Below are 20,598 nucleotides of genomic sequence, written 5' to 3' on the forward strand. Positions count from 1 at the left end.
ATCAACGCCTAATTCTGTAGCCCCGCCCACTGATTTGCACATGACATAGTAGGGAAATGACATAAGTGGCGCTAAACCGGATGGAGCAACCAAGCAATAAACATGCCATTGAAGATCGCAAAATATTGTGCAGTGCCTGGTTGTGGAAGAACACAGTCGCTGCATAACCTTCCTTCGGATTCAAATATTAGGAATGCGTGGTTGAACTTTATTTTTAATGAAGTTTCAGCTCACGTGAGTAAAATATTGAGCGTTTGTTCGCTTCATTTCACCGCGGATTCCTTTGTAAACAAGACAGATTGACGCTGGATTTGCAGAGAGACTGAGATTAAAAAGGAATGCTATATTGCCGTCTATATTGGATCCGACAGGAATGGCGCAGCACACTTATGTGAGTAAAAAATATTTGTACTATGTGTCACTATTGCTTTGTTAGAGATCGCTTGATTTGTCCTGATTATGTGTATGTGTCTAACCAAAGTCACAGAAGGCTCCAACTATGAAGGATGTAGCTTGTCAAACAGACACACAGAAAGTTAGTTTACTATGCAATTCACCGCGGATTCCTTTGTAAACAAGACACAGATTGACGCTGGATTTGCAGAGAGACTGAGATTAAAAAGGAATGATATATTGCCGTCTATATTGGATCCGACAGGAATGGCGCAGCACACTTATGTGAGAAAAAAATATTAGTACTATGTGGTAAAGACAATCACAAATTATTCTGTCAATTTTTCCAAAAATGTCATCTGTGCTGGCCGACTAGATACTTTTAGTTTGTTGACGAGTTTAAATAAGTGCAATTTGCATCCACAATGTCCAGTGTATCACAGAATTCCAAATGTTTATATTTTCATGGCATAAAAACACATGCACAAGATCAGCAAATATACAATGGGGTAGCTGACACACCGGGCCCGGGTCAGTTGGGTCATCCTTACTGTTGAGCCCTGGTTTGTATGTATTTTATGTTGTTAATGAAGAATAAAGCTTGTTAGAAAAACTGCTCATTTAGCTGGTTTTTGAATTAATTGGAATTTGCAGGAAATCTAACTTTTCCTACCTCTCTGTGGCAGCACAAGAATGATAAAATGCATAGAAAAACATTTACATGTATGCAGTTGCTTTTATCCAAAGCACCTTACATTGCATCAAGGTCTGCATTTAATCAGTTCATGGCATGCATTTTCTGGGAATCGAACCCATGCCCTTGGTGTTGCTAGCATCATTCTATACTGTTCAATGCAATTTTCAATGCACTTTATTTAAGTAAAATAAATAATAATAATAAAAGTGGAAGGAAAGTTGCATGAAACAGTGAAACTTCACACGGAATGAGTGCAAGTTATGCATCTAAAGAAATAGAATCCCTTAAAATCAGTGCATGACTGAAGTCTTTTCCTGGATACTGGAGTTAGACTAAACTCTGACTCTGACGTGTTGCGTCTAGCTGTACAAACACCCGAACTGCTTGCATAATTCAGTAATCGTATTCTTAACGGCTTGGTCTTTGAGCTAAGGAACATTTCAGTACCTGGATTAATATAGGTGCGCTGATTAATGCACTGACATAGAAGATATGTCACTGGATGATGTTGTTAACTGAGGCTTAGCTTTTGGCGTGACCCTGTGAAAAGCGTGCCAAGACATTGTCCAGGACCATCGGATACATTTACGGCATAGAGACGGAGCACCTGTTCGCCACTTTGTTATAGAACTGTATTTTTAGAAAGGCCAATCTTCAAAGCCGTGCCCTGTTCATTTCTCCATGTTTGGGATTGACAGCTGCCGAGGCTGCATTGGCAAGTCTGCTTGCATATGCCAAATATTCCTAATATTTCAAATATTCCTTTTTGTTATTTCCTGTCTTGGAAGGCGTTATGGTCTCAGCAAATTGGGTCAGTGAATGTGGTCAGTATTCGGAATCCCTCCCTGACTGCACGGCATTGTGTATTATGTCGGCATGGTGTTCCCAAGCCTTCGCCGTTCTTTACCTGTTTTGCTTGCTCATAGAACATGATCTGCCTGATGGAAGTCAGAGGCGGGACACAATGAAGGCTCAGTGTGGGCCTTCCATTGCCTTGCAGCGGCTCTTACTTCACTTCCTCACACTTCCTGTTCTTATTTTGGTTTGACCGGGCACAGTGCAGCAGAGTTATGGGCCAGAGATATGGCTGCATTCCAGGGAGGGTGCGCGAGAGGGAGACAGGGAGGGAGAGTGAGTTCACTGGGGCCTCCGGAGGGATTCTCATGCTGTCTGAGTTTAATACAAGCGGAAAGACTGTCATTTTACGATCTGCTCTGTTTGTCTTGTACTGACCACTTTGTCATTAGCCAGTGGGTGGGTTTGACCCCTTTTAGCCGCTTTTGCATTTGTTGAAAACTGAGATTTAATTAGTTTAATTCAAAACATCAGTCACAAACACCTTTATTATAATATTACTACCAAATACACAACAGTGAAATAAAAAAAACAAACATTTTTTTGAATGTCAACAGGTACATTATGTATGCATATTACATGTATACATACATATTACAATATATATTCAGTATATTCATGACTATATACAGTACCATTTAAATGTATGTGGTCGGTAAGTTTTTTTTAAATACTTTTTTTCAGCAAGGATGCATTAAGTTGATTAAACATGACTTTAAATACATTGTTCCAAAAATTTTATTTCAAATAAATGCTGATCTGTAGAACTTTCTCCATCAAAGAATCCTAAAAAAAAAGTATCATGGCTTATACTAAATCAGTATAGAAGGATTTCTGATGGATCATGTGACACTGAAGACTGGAAAATGGCTGCTAAAAATTCAGTTTCACCATCAGGAATAAACTACATTTTAAAATATATTAAAATAGGAAACAGTTATTTTTAAATTGTAATATTTACTGTATTTGTATTTGGCCAAATAAATGCAGCTTATTTCAAATACGTACAGAAAAATAGCCCAAACTTTTGAATGATAGTGTAAATTTCAAACTGAAAAGTTGATTGTACAAGATTTCAATGATCCTCATATAATTTTCTATAATTTTCTAGAACTAATGTTTTTACTGCTTTTTTAATAGTGCTTTGCATGAGTAAAGTAATATATATATATTTATATTATATTATATTATATATACAGCTTATAGTTTTATGTATACAGCTTTACAGTTTATAGTTTTTAAATGTTTAGACTTTTTCCATAACAAATGTTTGCTTTCAAGAAACCATCAAGAAAGTTTTATGGTATTGTTGCAGTACTATAATTTGGACATACCATGATAATACTATGGTATTTTATGTAGTACCATATAAATAACATGATACTTGGATGCAGTAACAGTGCCACAATACAGATACCACAATATGATTATTATCATACTGTGATAATCCATGAATTATGTTAAATTATAATCCATGAATTATGGACTTTTCTGTCTGTGTAAAATCTGTTCTAATGATCCTTGGTTGTATGAAAAAGTCACTGTTTTGTTTTGCCTCGTAATGATATTGTTTATATTGTTGTAGTGATCTTAGATTTTTGGTTTCAAGTGTGCATTTTATTGGACAAAATATGCTTTACTTTTGGAAATTATACTTATTAGTTGCAATGATAATATAACTAGTTGGTTTCTATTCAATTGTGTCAGTATAATTTTTCATTTGAATGGTTCTGGCACCCTACTATCTGTAGAGTTTGTAGGCACTGATTCCACACTGTCATAAGTTAGTCTAAATCCCTTCATTGGACTCGTGCAAAGTAGGTGCAATGTCACCCAAATTAGCTGCCCTTCCCCACCGAGGGGTGGCATGAAACAAGTTTCGAGTTTGTAACGTGGGATCGCGTGTCACCATCGTGAAGTCAGTCGCTGAGTGGCCTCTGTCCGTCGGGATTGGAATAGCATGGGGACCCTCTTTAAAAGAGACCCAGATAAGCAACCCTTAAGTATGTGGACAGAAACTAAACTGGCTGGGGTGAAAAAGTTGAAGCCTAATTATCAGGCTCATTATAGAACGCCAAGGAGTCAAGTTTTCCTTATAATTGTCTCTGCTAGCTAGTATCTGTTTGATCTTTTTCTGTTTACAAGTTGGGGTTTGTTGCTCCAAGCTAATAGGTTACAGCTTTTCAGTCTTTCATCAAAGTGTCCATCAAGGTATCGTATGTACAGCATGAGATAAACATATGGTTGAGCCATTCCCTCCTGTCCCCACGCCGGGAACACAACAAGTATAATTTTTCATTTGAAAGGTTCTGGCACCCTACTATCTGTAGAGTTTGTAGGCACTGATTCCACACTGTCATAAGTTAGTCTAGATCCCTTCATTGGACTCGTGCAAAGTAGGTGCAATGTCACCCAAATTAGCTGCCCTTCCCCACCGAGGGGTGGCATGAAACAAGTTTCGAGTTTGTAACGTGGGATCGCGTGTCACCATCGTGAAGTCAGTCGCTGAGTGGCCTCTGTCCGTCGGGATTGGAATAGCATGGGGACCCTCTTTAAAAGAGACCCAGATAAGCAACCCTTAAGTATGTGGACAGAAACTAAACTGGCTGGGGTGAAAAAGTTGAAGCCTAATTATCAGGCTCATTATAGAACGCCAAGGAGTCAAGTTTTCCTTATAATTGTCTCTGCTAGCTAGTATCTGTTTGATCTTTTTCTGTTTACAAGTTGGGGTTTGTTGCTCCAAGCTAATAGGTTACAGCTTTTCAGTCTTTCATCAAAGTGTCCATCAAGGTATCGTATGTACAGCATGAGATAAACATATGGTTGAGCCATTCCCTCCTGTCCCCACGCCGGGAACACAACAAAGTTTTGTTTTGCGATTCCGTTTATGGTGTGGTCTATATTTGTGTAGAATGCCATCACTAACCACTGTCAACAGCTGCCTGCGCATGCTATTTAAAGCTCTCTGATGTGTAATATCAGAGGAGTCAACATGAAGCGATGGATGCGGTTTCTTCACAGTTCCCTTCACCTACCCTTTTCTTCACATTTGTAAACCTGCCACTCTCGTGTCCTGTGCCGGGATGCAGGTGTGATCGCTTGGCGATGTTTCACTATTACGACCTGTCAGATTCTCTGGATATTTACAGAGGGTCACATGCACCGCTAGCGTGTGTGTTTTATCGTTGACAAGTTAATGTACATTTTGTGTTTGAAGGTCAAGAGACGTGTTTTATATCCTGATGATGGGCTGGCAGCTCACGGCATATATGTTCTTTGGGTTAAGTTTGGTTTTAAGGGCAACTTTTATGTTTCAACAGCTGCCCGCGCGTGCTATTTAAAGCCCTCTGATGTGTAATATCAGAGGAGTCAACATGAAGCGATGGATGCGGTTTCTTCACAGTTCCCTTCACCTACCCTTTTCTTCACATTTGTAAACCTGCCACTCTCGTGTCCTGTGCCGGGATGCAGGTGTGCTCGCTTAGCGATGTGTCACTATTATGACCTGTCAAATTCTCTGGATATTTACAGAGGGTCACATGCACCGTTAGCGTGTGTGTTTTATCGTTGACAAGTTAATGTACATTTTGTGTTTGAAGGTCAAGAGACGTGTTTTATATCCTGATGATGGGCTGGCAGCTCACGGCATATATGTTCTTTGGGTTAAGTTTGGTTTTAAGGGCAACTTTTATGTTAAAGGACATGTCAGAATGAAAATAAATCTAATAGGCTAATCTAAATTTAAAACAAAAACTCAGCCTTTAGTTTCTGATCACATTCTTTTACTGTTACAATAATGTGCTTTTAGTAGGGTTGCAAAGGGGTGGAAAATTTCCGGAAAATTTCCAAAAATCCCTGGAATATTCCAAAAAAATCCTGGAAAGTTTCCAAAATTTCTGGAATGTTTCCGAAATTTGCTGGAAATTTTCCACCTTTTTGCAACCCTAGCTTTTAGTATTTCAATGAAAGTACTGGATGCTTTAACTAACTTGTTTATTACAGCTCAGTTTGATACATGAGCTTTAAGTTTGAATTTTGAATGGCATACTAATCTTCCCTGTTGACAGCTGCCTCGGCCGTCTTGGCCCCAGCCTAATTTGTCAAAGATTTTGTCTTGCAAAGTCCAGCTTTCGTCGCTGTTGTTCGCTCTTGTAAGTTGCCCAGGGCTGTGTTGTTGCCCCGAGCCCAACATAGATCCATAATCACGTGGATTCCCTGTAATGTGCCACTATTCACGGATACTGTGTCCCTGTCTGCTGTATTTGGTGACAAATATCTTGCTTATTAGCAAACAGCAGGCATGGTCATTTCGAATAATTTTGTGTTTGAGTACTCTAACACTGATTTTCAAACTATTCGATGCCAAGAACCCCCAAATATGATGATGATACCCTTTGCAAAGCAATTCCCTTGAAATATAGAGGTGGTTATATATTTTCATTAGAGGTGTGCGATAACACGATTTTAGGATGATTAAAATGTCTCCACAATCTGCTTTTGAAGAAATATCGTAGTTTCCTGCTACATCTGTCGCCTCCGTCTCAATATACTGTACAACGTGACATACATTCATAAAACACTCAAGGTTTACATATAAACACACATGGTTATGTCGAAAGTGAAAGTACACAGTTGAGAGAAAAACAGATGCGTGCATGTATATTAGATGTGTGACAGCAGGCTAATTGTAAACATGCTGCCACTTGTCATTTAAAGGGATAGTTCACCCCAAAATTAAAATTCTGTCATAATTTACTCACTCTCATGTGGTCCCAAACCTGTATTAATTTGTGCTGAACACAAAAGAAGATATTTTGAAGAATGTGGGTAAACAAACAATTGCTGGGGGGGGGGGAACACTATGAAAGTCACTGAGGACCAGCAACTGTTTGGTTGCCCACATTCTTCAAAATAACTTTTATGTTCAACAGAGGAAAGAAATTCATTCAGGTTTAAAACAACTTGAGAGTGAGTAAATGATGACAGAATTTTCATTTTTGGGTGAACTATCCCTTTAATGTTAATAAAACAACAAATCACAAAGAGAAAAATCACTCACTGCTCTTGACTTAAGAACTTTAATACAGTTGCTTTAATGAGAATCAATGTATAATTTATACAGTGAAGTGTATATAGTGTTTTACTTTTATATTTGTTCATTCAATTTCTTGAATGCTACTGCTAAATACACCTACTGTACCTGAAAAATAAAGCACTGTTTGTTTTATTTGTATATTATGTGTGTTTGTAATGTGTATCTTTGTTCTTATTTTTTAATAACAAAGATAAAATAATGTCAAAGATTTTTATCTTCACCCACTTTGCCATATATCACCCACCCCTAATTTTCATGTATGAACGCCCATTCATACTGTTAAGGAAAAGGGTGATATTATTAAAGACCTGCAAAATTAAATAATTTTTTATTCTTGCTGTATTAAAGCCAAATCAAAATCCTAAAATATTTTCTGGAAATACTGACTTATTATTAAATGTGTCTTTTCTTTTACTACTTCAGAGCAGTCTTACAGTTAACTTTAGAGTTGAGTTAAAGTGTTTTTTTTTAATTCACTTTGTCGGGCAGAACCCTATTGCAACCCTCTATGAAAAATAATGGGCTATTGAAAATTAAAATTAAGTAAATTGTGAGATTACTTGAGGAATTCTTAGCAGAGATGCAAAGAACAATCAATTTGTGCTATTTAATAGTGTTTTTAGTGGTTGACTAGTTAGTGCAGAACAAGTATGCAAAATTGCTGTTTGACATGTCTTTTTTCCCCCTCAACCTGTGTCAGACTCAAAAGCATTGTTGTTGTATGTCGTATGCTGAAGCTCAGATTCTGGAGTAAGTTTTGGGGAGCTCATGGGTGTGACAGACATGTGTTTCCAATTAATAAAAGCTCCACTCCACCCTTTCTGAAATCGATAGACATAGTTTCATCCTATACAGTTAAAAAAGCAGTTACGCAAAGGCTTTCACTGAAAGATTTTACAACACTGTAAGAAGACTGCTTGTTTTAATCAATATCTCAAAATGTGACTTAGACATGCTTTGGATTTGGTCTTAATTTAAGGTACCGTATATAATTACTAAAATGTTTTTGCAACGTTTTGGCAAGTTTTTGTATCCATTTTTTTTATTCTGATGTTTGTACTCATCTGTATATTTGTAATATAAGACCAGTTATTACGGATCATTTATACATGCTTACGAATACAGTCATCTCATAACAAGCGTAAGCTGTCGGAACTAGCCGAGCGTATCATGTATGCAAAGATATATGACGGTGAACAGCAGGGTAGCTGTTGGTGTGATATGATTGCTTCTCGTTTCCCAGGTGCCCCTCCACATGCTGCATCCTCATCGAAGAAACCCCGCAGTCGTGGCATTTTCCACAGTCTCTTCTGCTGCCTTTGTCATGACGAAACGGATCACGTGCCTGTCAATAACAACGCCCCGCTGCTGGTGGAAGAGAATGGAACCATCTCAAAAGTAAGAGTTATTTCAGTTTTGGTAACTTCTTATTTTGACGTCCCGCTGCCTCCCCGCCCTGTACTCTCTAGCGTTTTCTGAATACTGGCCAGCTTGTGGTTAACACGACCGAGAGCCACATGATCAACTGTGATAGTGAGGAAACCAAAACCTCAAGTTAGCTTTTGTGCAATTATTTTCCTGTTTACGAGTTGAATATACCATGATGAGAATTAATCTCATTTGCATTCATGTAGGGACCCTAAATTACTCTAATGTTATTAATTTATTTAGCAAAAAGAAAAGCTATCTGTTCTCATAATTCCCAACTAATTGCAAGCCGATATGAAGATATGTCAGAAATTTTGCCACTCATAATTCCATTGAACTAATTATTCAAGGAAAAAAGCATGGCTGTGAACAACTACAAGTAGATCGGGTGTCAAGACGCTGTAGGTGTTGGATTCAGATTTATGCCTTACTTCAGCTTTTTATAGTGATTTGATACACCAGGAGTTATTTGTCACGTCTCTAAAGCACCAAAATAAATTGGTAGGTGTCCTGAAGGCGGGCTGAGTGCAGGGTTCAGTGGAGTCTCAACCCCTCTGTCATGTCAACGTGCACATTGCTGCTGGTGTCTCAGGCAGGCTGTGGGCTCAACGAATCCCTTCAGCCTTGCGCGCCTCCTCTGCAAACGCAGATCTCTGACTCTCCTTGCAGGCTCTCTGGAGAAAGCAAACCTATGGGAGAATGTTTGGAGTGTTTCCCTTCTTCTGACCTTTGCCAGTGTTTTGGAGAACGGATGTCTTTTGTCGAAAGCAACATTACTAAGTACTTGGAATCCTCTGCCTTTTTTAAAAGCGAGCACTCCGAAGTAAACATGCCCGCTGAACTATGCTTTGGCCATTCTGAGGTCTCTGGACAAGGAGATCCTAAAAAGGAAAACCAGTCTTTGGAACGTGCTGCAGAATTGTGCACAGAACAAGAAGCACTTATTGAATCCACTGCACACCAAAACACCATCAGGGTGAAAGAGGCTGATGGGCTTTGCTTTGAAAATGGTCAAATCAGTGGTGAATTTTCATATCGGTCTTGTTCATCTGGATACAGCTCTTTGTTGGACAGCTGCTCTGAGCACAGTGAGTGTTTTGAAATAAGCAGTTCTTCAGTTGACTTGGTTGAAATAAGCCAAAATGAACTTGGCATTGCATTTGAGCGAAGTGATCAAAGTGAGATTTCTGAACATGATGCCGAACAGTTAACTTTATCTGAGATGAGCCTAGATGATTGTGAGTCTTTTCAACAAGATGATGCAGAACAGATAATTTTAACTGAGATGAGACTAGGTAGTTGTGACTCTTTTAAACAACATGATGCAGTACAGTTAAACTCATCGGAGATTAGCTCAGACCTTTGTGAGTTTATTCTGCAAGATGATGCAGAACCGGTAGAGTTTAGCCCAGACTGTTTTCACCATGATAATGCGGAAGAAATCATTTTGTCCGAGATGAGCCTAGATGATTGTGAATCTTTACCACAAGATTATACAGAACTAGTAATGGAGGGAGATCTTTGTGATTCCTTTCCACAAGTTGATGTTGAGTCCTCACAATTAGATCCTTCAGATCATGAAATGCTTTCTGAATGTGATGGAGAATATCAGGAACAGTACAACAAGTGTGAAAACAGCAGTCCTGAAGACAGTATATCTGATCAAAACGGTGTAGTTGAACTAGATTCCGAAGACTGTGAGACATCTAAACCGTCTGAACCTAACAATCAAAACAAGCTTGATAAATACCATGCCACACATTTTGAATCCCCTGAACTGTGTCAGGACTCTAAAGAAAGTAAGCCATCTGACCACTGTGTGTCCCTTGAGCACACACAGCTTACTGGGCAAATGGACACCACTGATGACAGAGTTCTGCTAAACAGCCTAGATGATTGCACTTGTTCGTCTGAGACCTTTGATTGTAGTTGGACCTTTGACTCCCCAACTGAAGGGCATCAAGACTGTAACCGACTCTCTGAGCACAGCAAATCCTCTGTATGTTTTAAGGTTTTAGAGCAATGCACAAGTTGTGGAACATACTTTGAGAAATGTTATGTGCGTGAACAATGCACTCCCGCTGTGCCCACTGACCATTCTGAGGGCCCACATCAAAGCAGACTTGCAGAAGAATGCCCTGAGTCTTCAAGAACACACAGCTCTGTCTTTCACATCCCTGAAGTAACCAAAGAAAATTTGCCTAATCATAGCAGCAGAACTGAGGTTAGGAAACCATCTCAGTCCGATGCCATGTTTTCTGGATCAATGGAAACCTTTGAGGCTCGGTGGCTTTCTCAGTTTCTTACTGATCTTTTGAGGCATACTAATAATAAGGAGACTTCAAGTCTTGCTGCTGAAATCAGTGAGTCAAATGGAGAGGTAGAAACCTCTGAAGTCGTAGATTGCAAGCAAGAAGTTCAAGCTTTGGATATCTGTAGGAAGCTCTGTAGAAAGTGTGATGAGTTGGAGAACGGGAAATGTTGTAATGATGAAACTCCTCAATCTTTTCAACTTGCTGATGATGAGGAGGTAAAGTTTGAACACCACTTGAATGTGGACATCTCCCTGGATGCAGTGACCACAGCAGCAGGTTCTTCAGATGAATCGAGCGAGGAGGAGTACAGTGACTGCATGGATGGTAAAAGTCAAGGTAGCTCTGAAACGGAATCATTCAAAAGTTTTGTTGACTTGGAATCGTTTGAAATCTTCTCAGATCAACCATGTGATACGGAAAATCTAACGGAGGATGATGAGTCCATGATTCAAATTCTACAGCCAGATGAGTACCCTGATGAAGGTAAGGATAAGAACTTCGGTATGTATGCACAGGAAAAGTTAGGTGCTTGTGAAGAAGCATGTGAGATTGATTCTGAGCGACAAGAGACAGGAAAGGAAAGCAGTAAAACGTATGCTGAAGCTGTAGCTGTTGGACTTGACCTGGATCAGATCCATGAATGTGCCAAACCAGATGAGGTCCATGAAGCTGAAGATTATGGGCCTGGTTTTATGGATGAATGCTTCTTGTTGTATTCTGAGGGCAGGTATGATGAACTTTGCCACAAAAATGGAGAGGTCATTGAACCCCATGTTGAGATGGATGTGCAAGTGTCCTGTGTTGCAGCTGTTGAAGCTTATGGACTTGAAGAAGTGGTTGAAAATGCTTTCGACAGTGTATCTGATGATTCCACAGGATTGTGTGCTGTGAAGGACACATTTCAAGGAGCTGATACTTCAGAATCTCCTGTTGAAGAAAGTACATTGTTGGAAACTGAGGTCAGTCAGGATTTAACTGAAAATTACACTTCTGAGAACACGGAAAGTGTACAAGATCTCAGTTCTGTGGTTGAAATCGATGAAATCAAGGAGACACACTCTGACTTTGATGAAACTGAGGGGGCTCATGGACCTTGTTGTGGAGAGATTGAAACTACTGAAGATGAAGAAACAAACCTTTTTGACTTTGAGGATGCTGTGGGATGTTCTGAGGAATGTGACGATGGTAAAGAGACCCCGACTGCTGATCAGCTGGTCTCTTGTGCCTTTGGGGAGCAGTCAAACATAGAGACTGGCACTCTTTGGGTATCAGATGGTCAGCAAGAGGCCAACACCGAGCCAAAAGATCCCTCTGGACTTCTTGATCCTCCTGGAACAGATGGTCTGTCTGAGCAGCACCAGAAAAATGTAAAATTAGAGGAACTTATACATCAAGTTGCAAGAAGTGAAGCATCTGAACAAGACACGTTTTTTAAGTCCGACCAAAAAAGCTGTGAACAGAGTCATTCTTATGAGGAGAGTGATGTATCTGAAGATGAAGAGTACCCAGAGGACTGTGATTGTGAATTCTGTCTTCCGCCCATAGATCAGGTACCTTTTTCTTAGGGGAGACACTTGCTAATTGAGTTTAGAAAAGTCTGTATGCATGAATTTGATCGTTCAATGTCAAAACATTTTGCTTGTAAAAGAATGCAATTAGTCTGTTCTGTTTTGAGTTGCCAGACATTCTTGCCATCTCTGTTTTTGCTTCGGATTTTAATTAGTATGAAGTCAGTAGCAACAGAACTAAAATAAGACGCCATGCTGGGTTCTGATTCCATGTCATATGTTCTGTTATTTAAATCAGAGTCATCTGTACACTCTCCAACTTGGTAATGAATCCGGAAGCGCCTGCCGGTCTTGAGATGTTCATTCTGTAAGCGTAGGACAGAGTCAGTTTCAGACTGTGTGTGCACTGTGTACTTTTCGATAAAAAATTGGTTGGCCAGCAGCTTTGATATCCCACCCAAGCTGCAGCCAGTCACTTGATCTTCCTCTGCTTATGGAATGCTAGTGCTAAAAGAGCTACCTTATGCCCCCTTATGAATACTCATATCTATAACTAATACACCCTGTTTGGGTTGGGCTCTATGACCAAAGTCTTATCATGGTGTATTTGCGTAATGTTAATTGTGCACTACTGTACAAAAGTTTGAAGTCAGTTAAAAAAAAAATGAGCAAGAGATTTCTTTAAAAAAAATATGCGGACCCCAAACTTTTGAATGGTAGTGTATATATTATAGTTTTATTTTTTATAATTTTTTTTATAATTTTATAATTTATATATTTTTTTCTTGAAGTTCAATGGAAAAAACATTTGAATCCCAAAAAAAAAAAATGAAATCACTTTGCTCAACGATACATAGGGTGCTTAGATCAGTGAAAATCATAATTACTTCAAGTGAAAAAAAAAAGCAGGATCCGCACTCACTTGTAAACCTAATCAATGTTTTTTTTAGATTTTTATTGCACAAAAAGCACAAATAGATCATCAGGATCGTCAAAGGTTTAGTTTTTTTTTTATATTTTACCATTTGGTAATGACTTTTTTAATATTCCAGTGAATGAAATATATTATAAATATGTTTTTCTATTTAATTTTTATGTATTTTTTGGAACAAATAATGAAAGTGTGACATAGGCTAATACCTGGGTTAAAACAAAAAACTCAAACAGTTAAAGCTGTAGTCCGTAACTTTTTTGTGTTCAAAATGTACAAAATTTATATAATAAGCGAGTACACCATGAATCCATTTTCCAAACTGTGTTTTTGGCTTGTCCTGAATCACTACGGTACACCTATAATAAGTGTTTATATTCAGACTATTTAGACTGGTTCGGGTAGGTACCGCTGCGGAGTAGCCCAGTACCTGCGTGATTCGCCATAGACATAAAACAGAGAAGTAGCTCCGGCTACAATGTTCTTCCGCAAGACGCACGCAGTTCTGTTTATTAACCGCTAGAGCGCCAAAAGTTACGGACTGCAGCTTTAAACTAGTATTATAAAACGGATATTTCTTTTAAATTTTCTTTAAATTGTGGACACATCATGCTTAGTGTTTTGCATTTTTCCATGTGACTTTATACCTCTCACATTTTTACACGGGACTTAATAGCTCTAAATAATGTGAAGCAACCCTGTCCCTCAATAGATACTCAGGCAAACATATAGAATTTCAAATAAAATCTATACCAGTTGACGCATGTTACTGTCTATCATACACTACATATGGTCACACCAGCTAGCCCTACACAGGGCTCGCAAAATTTCAAAATCCCTGGTAGCCCTTCGAGCAGGCATTCTTCAGATTTTGGTAGCCCAAAAATGAATTAAACTAGCCCGAATACAAGATATTGTATTTTTTCTTCAAATAACAAGTCAAGAGAGTAGGGGTGCAACGGATCACAAATCTCACGGTTCGGATTATATTACATTATCATATCACATTTTGAGTCACAGATCGGATCATTTTTCAGATGAGCAAAAAAACGAAAGAGGAATCAATTCTGTGTTCGTGCTCTGCCTGAAACGCCGCTCTGTATGTGCGCGCAAGCACGGAACTTGTTGTCTACTATCAGACTAAGATACATAATATAAGATGCAAAAATACAAAACATAAATTGTTTTGTATAGCTGACATGCAATTTCAGTCTTTATTTGTATGATAATGTCTGTGACATAAGAAGCTATACTGTATTTCTTACTGTAAAATAGCTTGTTGTTGTAAATGCCAACTTCTACTTATTTACCAGTGTCCTTGACATGTTTATTGCAGGTCCCAGCCAAACCACTTCTTCCACAGATAAAGTCTAAAGATGTAGGGAAGATCTGTGTAGTCATTGATCTGGATGAAACACTAGTCCACAGTTCATTCAAGGTAAGTCAGTGTGTTGAGCCCTGTTTTTCCATCACTTTATTGCTGGCGGCGGGTGTGAATAAACTATATATGTCACATGTGCTGTTGGTAGCCCAAGTAATCATATCATGGATATGGGATACACTTGACTCAAATGTTATAGATAGATATTTAACACCATTGCATGCATTCACATCACAAACTTTAAAGCTGAAGTGTCATTTATCTGATGTTCTCCTGTTCATGTTTGAAGGGATAGTTCACCTAAAAAGGAAAATTCTGTCATTGACTCACTCACCGTCATGTTGTTCCAAACCTGTAAGACTTGCTTTCTTCTGCAGTACTCAAAATAAATATTTAGAAGAATGTTTCAGTGTTTCTTGTCTATACAATGATAGTCAGTTGGGTCCAGTGTTGGTTTGCTTTGGACCAGGGGTGTCCAAACTCGGTCCTGGAGGGCCGGTGTCCTGAAAAGTTTAGCTCCACCCCCAATTAAACACACCTGAACCAGCTAATCAAGCTCTTACTAGGCATTAGTGATGCGCGAATGAGCTAAAACGTCACCCGAATCCGCAGCTTCAAATAAATTATCCACCCGCCAACCGCCCGCACCTGTATTTTTGTCTGATTTAGATAACCGCACTCTTCAAGAGATTTCTGAATTTTGGAACATTATTATTTTTTCTCTATATAGTGTTGATATGACAACTAGTAAATACCGTAAGTTTTGTAATACAAGCTATGTGTGGAAATGTTTAAACCATGTGTGTTTTGGACAGTGTTGGGCAAGTTACTCTGAAAATGTAATTAAATGTATTACTCCTTTTAAAAGTAATCACGTTACTGTTCGGATTACTTTATTTCAAAAGTAATTAGTAATTAGTTACATTACTAGTTACGTTACTTTTTTCTCCATGAAATTCATGAAATCCCAGCATACTCGCTCCCGATAAGTATTTGTTATTAAAGCATCAACATTCACATAACACTGTTATTTTTAACTAAAGCAAGCGGCTGCTGCGTGCATGGTTTGGCATGGCAGAATGCCAGCAAAGAGCGCTGCATTTATAATCTCTAAAAGACATCTCAGTTCATCGCAATATCACAAATCTCTGTTATAACACAATAAATATATGCATAATTAATCGAATAGCCTAAATAGAAACTCTGCATAGGCTTGCACCTTGTTAATCGTTTATATTTTATATTAGTTCATGTTGCTTATGTGCAATAGATGAATAACAATTTATTTGTTTTAGATATTTTATGTTTAGATATTTCTATTTTGCGGGAGTCCCGTGAATCATTTTATTCTCCCGCACACACACGAGTCTCTGCACTCGTCTATCAAGTCTTGTCCCGCGCTGCACTCTGTTGCGTCTGGTCTTGCGGGAGAGCAGGTCTCTAATCCACTGGCACTTGACTCGACAGTGCGTGTGCTACATCCTTTTTACAATCTAGATTAGAAATCACTGCATTCTGCCAGCAATTAGCTGACCTCGGCTTGTAACTATACTCTAATTACTATTTTGAAAATTATAACACGTTAAATTACTCCATTACTAAAAAAGTAATCAAATTACAGTAACGCGTTACTAAGTAATGCGTTACTGCCCAACACTGGCTTTGGACACCACCGACTTTAATTATATGGACAAAAACAGTTGAAACATTGCTTAAAATATTACTGCAGAAGACAGCAAGTCTTACAGGTTTGACATAAAGGTGAGTAATGATGACAGAAATTTCATTTCTGATTTAACTATCCCTTTAATGTGCATAGACAACTGTAAGTTGATTTCTCTGAAAAGTGTACAAACTGTGGCTCTGTGATGCCATCATGCTATCATGTAGTGCTGGGCGGTATACCGGTTCATACCGAATACCGGTGTTTATTTTTCTTATGATATGAATTTTTAAAATACCGCAATACCGGTGTTGTTTAAATAATGTTCAGAACGTGTTTGAGGGGGGGGGTCTCTTTTCACTGTTGCGAGGACACAGCTGTATGTGTTACTAAGCGTGAAAGTTCAGAAACTGAAGCTGTAGAACTAATAGAACATGATGACACAGAAGAACTCATCTATTCACTCATCGTGACAGTAAAATAGGGCATTCTAAGTCAATCTACTGCAGTAGCCTATTTCCTCTCTCAATCAGTATAAAATGTGGTTTACACCCGGTCATGCATGGAAAAAAAAAATAATACCGTGAAACCGGTATAATTTTGAAAAATACCGTGATATAAATTTTTGGTCATACCGCCCACCACTACTATCATGTTTGTTTGAGCTGCCTAACCAGCAACAAACTCAACCAATGGCGTTAGTTTGAGACCGGACTTTCTGTTTGTCCAACCAATGGCAGATGGTGGGAGGGTTTAGGAAACGTTTGTAGAAATACAATACAATACTTTGTTTTTGAAATACTAATTGTTGACAGTGGTGCAGAATGTTTTGCTGATTGTGCCATTGTAAATACAAGTAAGCTTATTTGAGCCGGGGGAAAGCATCAAGTTGACTAGAGAAAGTGCAGTATGCTTCTTTTGGTTAAATAATTCTGTCTAATTGTGCCTTTACTGTTTGTTTTTACACACACACGCATGCACTTTTCTGGAGAAATGCGGCATTCCCTGATTTGACTCTTTATGGAAGAATTTTTTTCTCCTGCTGCATGACATCATAAATGTGCTATGTGCACAATTTGGGAAAGCCAGGAAAAAATGAATGTTTTCCTCTCGGGAGTGTCAGCAGCGACACTGTTCTAATGACTTTGGCTACTTGCAATCAGGAAGTGAACTCTAAGTATATTGAGTTGATTAAATATAAGCGGTTTGTTTAAAAGTAGTTCATCCAAAAATATAAATTCTGTCATTATTTATTTTCACCTCATGTTTTAAATCTACACGTTGTTATTGTTTTACTTACTGTGAAACACAAAAGGAGAATTACACTTTATACCGAGCAACAGTTCAGAGTAACCACAAACTCCAAAAGGACCAAAAAAAACGACACCAGAGCACATCAGTCTGATATTTATTTATTTATGACTAAACGTCATGGTTTTAAAAGACAGAGAATGTACTGCAAAGTCATATGGCAACTTTTATGGCACTTTTTTTCCATGTTTGGGGTGAACTTTTCCTTTCAAAGTCAGAAGTAAAACAAGTGTGATCTTTTAGCACAAGACAGCATGATGTTACTTCATGCCACATCTGTGAATGTAGGTCACGCTGTCCTGACATCTCTATAACACATAAACGTGATTATCTAACATTTGAGATTGAGTTTCTAGGCCTATCTAAAGAGCACTCTCAGGGTCTGTGGCAATGTTCTAAATAATGACTGGAGCCTGCTGGGTCTTTCATGTTCACTAACATCTTGTCAGTCATTGATCCAGTCACCTGCAATATAGATTTAACATATGTTCTTTTGCCTGCAACAGTTCAGTTTTATTGTTTTTTTTTCTTCCCAGCCGGTAAACAATGCTGACTTTATCATTCCAGTGGAAATTGATGGAACAGTACATCAGGTGAGCATAACATGTTCTCATAGAAGGGTGTTGAAGTCAGGCTGTTAAATTAAATTGTTAGCTGTAGACCTGCACAAATTAACTGGGGAAAAAAGATCGAGATTATGATAACTGCTGTTTCAGTAATGAAAGATGCCCATTTTGATGCCAATATCCTGGAAATATGACATCCTGAAGAACCTTTTCTTGAAAACAAGAAAAAGTGTGTGTGTATATATTTTTTCTTATATTCTTACTGTACTGAAGCCAAAGTAAACCACAATATTATCTGGAAAATATAAATTTTTTTACCAACTTATAGAGGTAATGTTAGATGTATAGACCTGAAAAAAAGCATTTAAATTCAGATTTGTTAGCAGTTTTACAGATAACTTTAAAGTCCCAAAAATACAACTTTTGTTTTCCTCAAATTTTCCACAGACCCCCTAGAACCCTTTTGCTGCCTCCTTGGTGTTCCCAGACTCCAGGTTGAAAGCCCTGAATTACAGTGTTCAATCAAAATAATGTATTTACATGTTTTGGCAATGGATGAGAATTGCAGCCAATCATAGTCCATTATACGCATGAATGCAGTGGTGACTCATAAGGTTTTAAATAAGTCTATAGGCCTGTCATTACTCATCCTAATTGGATGAACGTTTTATGTTTCACTTCTGTTCTCAGTGTGTGAAACTGTGATAATCTGCTGTAACAGCTTTGTTGATTATAATGTGAGCATTGTCATGTTTTCCTTTTACTTGCTTCCTGCAAACATACATTAAAAATGGTGTGCAGTTGTCCCACACAGAATATGTATTTATTTTAATGTAATTTCTGTTCATTAGAACAGACCAATTGTGATATAATATCAAGAAAAATAATTGGCATTCAAGCTTCTTTAATCATGCAGTTCAAGTTAACCTGTGACCTCTATTTGTTTGTCTACTGTTGCGCAGTGTTGAACAACACAAACTTTTTCTCTTGTTTATGTATTGCCATTTAAGTTGGGTGTGCTACCTGACAGTATCGTTGCCATCGCCGCTGATGGGTCAGAGCAGCAGGTGGCTATTTCTGGGTCCTGACGAAATGGAGAAACCCTGACTGGCTTCCGAGAAGTCACTGGCCATCAATCTCTCCTCAGAGTGTGTCTATTGCTCTCTCGGGCTATGACAGTATGGTGCCTTGGCCCTTTAAAGGCCAACAGTCCCAGTTACACCATGAGACTGAAGACAGAAGACAGATAAGGCTTTGGCCTGTTTCAAGTAATCCAGGATAGGCTTGTAATGTCAGGAAAGCCTATTCGGGATGACTTGGTTCAGGAATGAGACCACCAGCTTCATAGACGAGCTTGGCTGACCTAGTTGTTAGAGTAAAACAACCCGTTTTATTGCTTCTTATAAAACAGGGTTTATCGTTCTACGATCACATAAAACTCATCGTTATATGAAGTATCATATCAAAATACAGGCTAATATAAATCTTATTTATTTAGTAATATATCATCATGAATGTGACCTGTTTTAGCACCAGTTTTTTTTGGCATATGCTGGGTTTCCCCCTTCAGATAGTTACTGAATTGAATCCATTGCAGTAATGACTCATATTTTAACTGTTTTTCCTCTGTCTACCTTCTGAATGTAGGTGTATGTGTTGAAGAGACCTCATGTTGACGAGTTTCTCAAACGGATGGGTGAACTGTTCGAGTGTGTGTTATTCACTGCAAGCTTAGCCAAGGTAAGAAATGCAAAAGGATTTTGCACTATGCAAGATATTAAGCAATAAGTTTATTAATAAATAGGATTTAACATTACTTACTGTATGTATCAGATTTATAGATGGTTACAGGGTTCCCACAGCTGTGGAAAACATTTAAGTATTTTAAAATGGATGTTTTCAGACCTGCAAATTATTTTAATTTTTTTCTCTTGGTGAGCTTAATAAATTGATTTGGGAGCAACAGTGTGCGACTTTAGTGCCCGTTTTCCTGTTTATTATTTATTTACTTTTTTTTTATACTAATCCTCATTTTCATCTATCATCGCTCTCTCTCTCTCTATCTATATATATATGAGGAATAAGGATTATTTGGGAGCAACAGTATGCCGACTTTGCTGCTATTTTATTGTATTTAGTCGTTCCAGTACTATATTACGGAGCCCCGCACATGACATGCAAGAAAAAACTAGTAGGCTAAATCATGTGCACGATTTACTATTTTGTTCTCTCGATTTATAAATTGTTCGCACGATTTACTAATTTGTTCCCTCGATTTGCTAAATCGTGCACACGATTTATAAATCGAGAGAACGAATTAGTAAATTGTGCGCACAACTTAGCAAATCGAGGGAATGAATTAGCAAACCGAGGGAACGAAATAGTAATCGTGTGCACGTTTTAGTACATCGAAGGAACGAATTAGTAAATCGTGCGCACGATTTATTTATTTTTT

The 20,598-nt window shown here is 38.3% G+C and overlaps 1 protein-coding gene across 1 annotated transcript in view; it reads left to right on the forward strand.

The window, feature by feature from the left end:
* Positions 1-20,598, forward strand: part of ctdsp1 (CTD (carboxy-terminal domain, RNA polymerase II, polypeptide A) small phosphatase 1) — a 41,150-nt gene that overhangs the window by 16,715 nt on the left and 3,837 nt on the right. Inside the window, exons 2-5 of the mRNA XM_016520211.1 lie at positions 8,284-8,438; positions 14,559-14,660; positions 18,114-18,170; positions 19,791-19,883. Coding sequence (XP_016375697.1) covers positions 8,284-8,438; positions 14,559-14,660; positions 18,114-18,170; positions 19,791-19,883 — 407 coding nt within the window. The remainder of the gene's footprint in view (positions 1-8,283; positions 8,439-14,558; positions 14,661-18,113; positions 18,171-19,790; positions 19,884-20,598) is intronic.

The sequence above is a fragment of the Sinocyclocheilus rhinocerous genome, unplaced genomic scaffold (genome assembly GCF_001515625.1).
Source record: "Sinocyclocheilus rhinocerous isolate Xijiao unplaced genomic scaffold, SAMN03320098_v1.1 scaffold449, whole genome shotgun sequence".
NCBI classification, from domain to species: Eukaryota; Metazoa; Chordata; class Actinopteri; order Cypriniformes; family Cyprinidae; genus Sinocyclocheilus; species Sinocyclocheilus rhinocerous.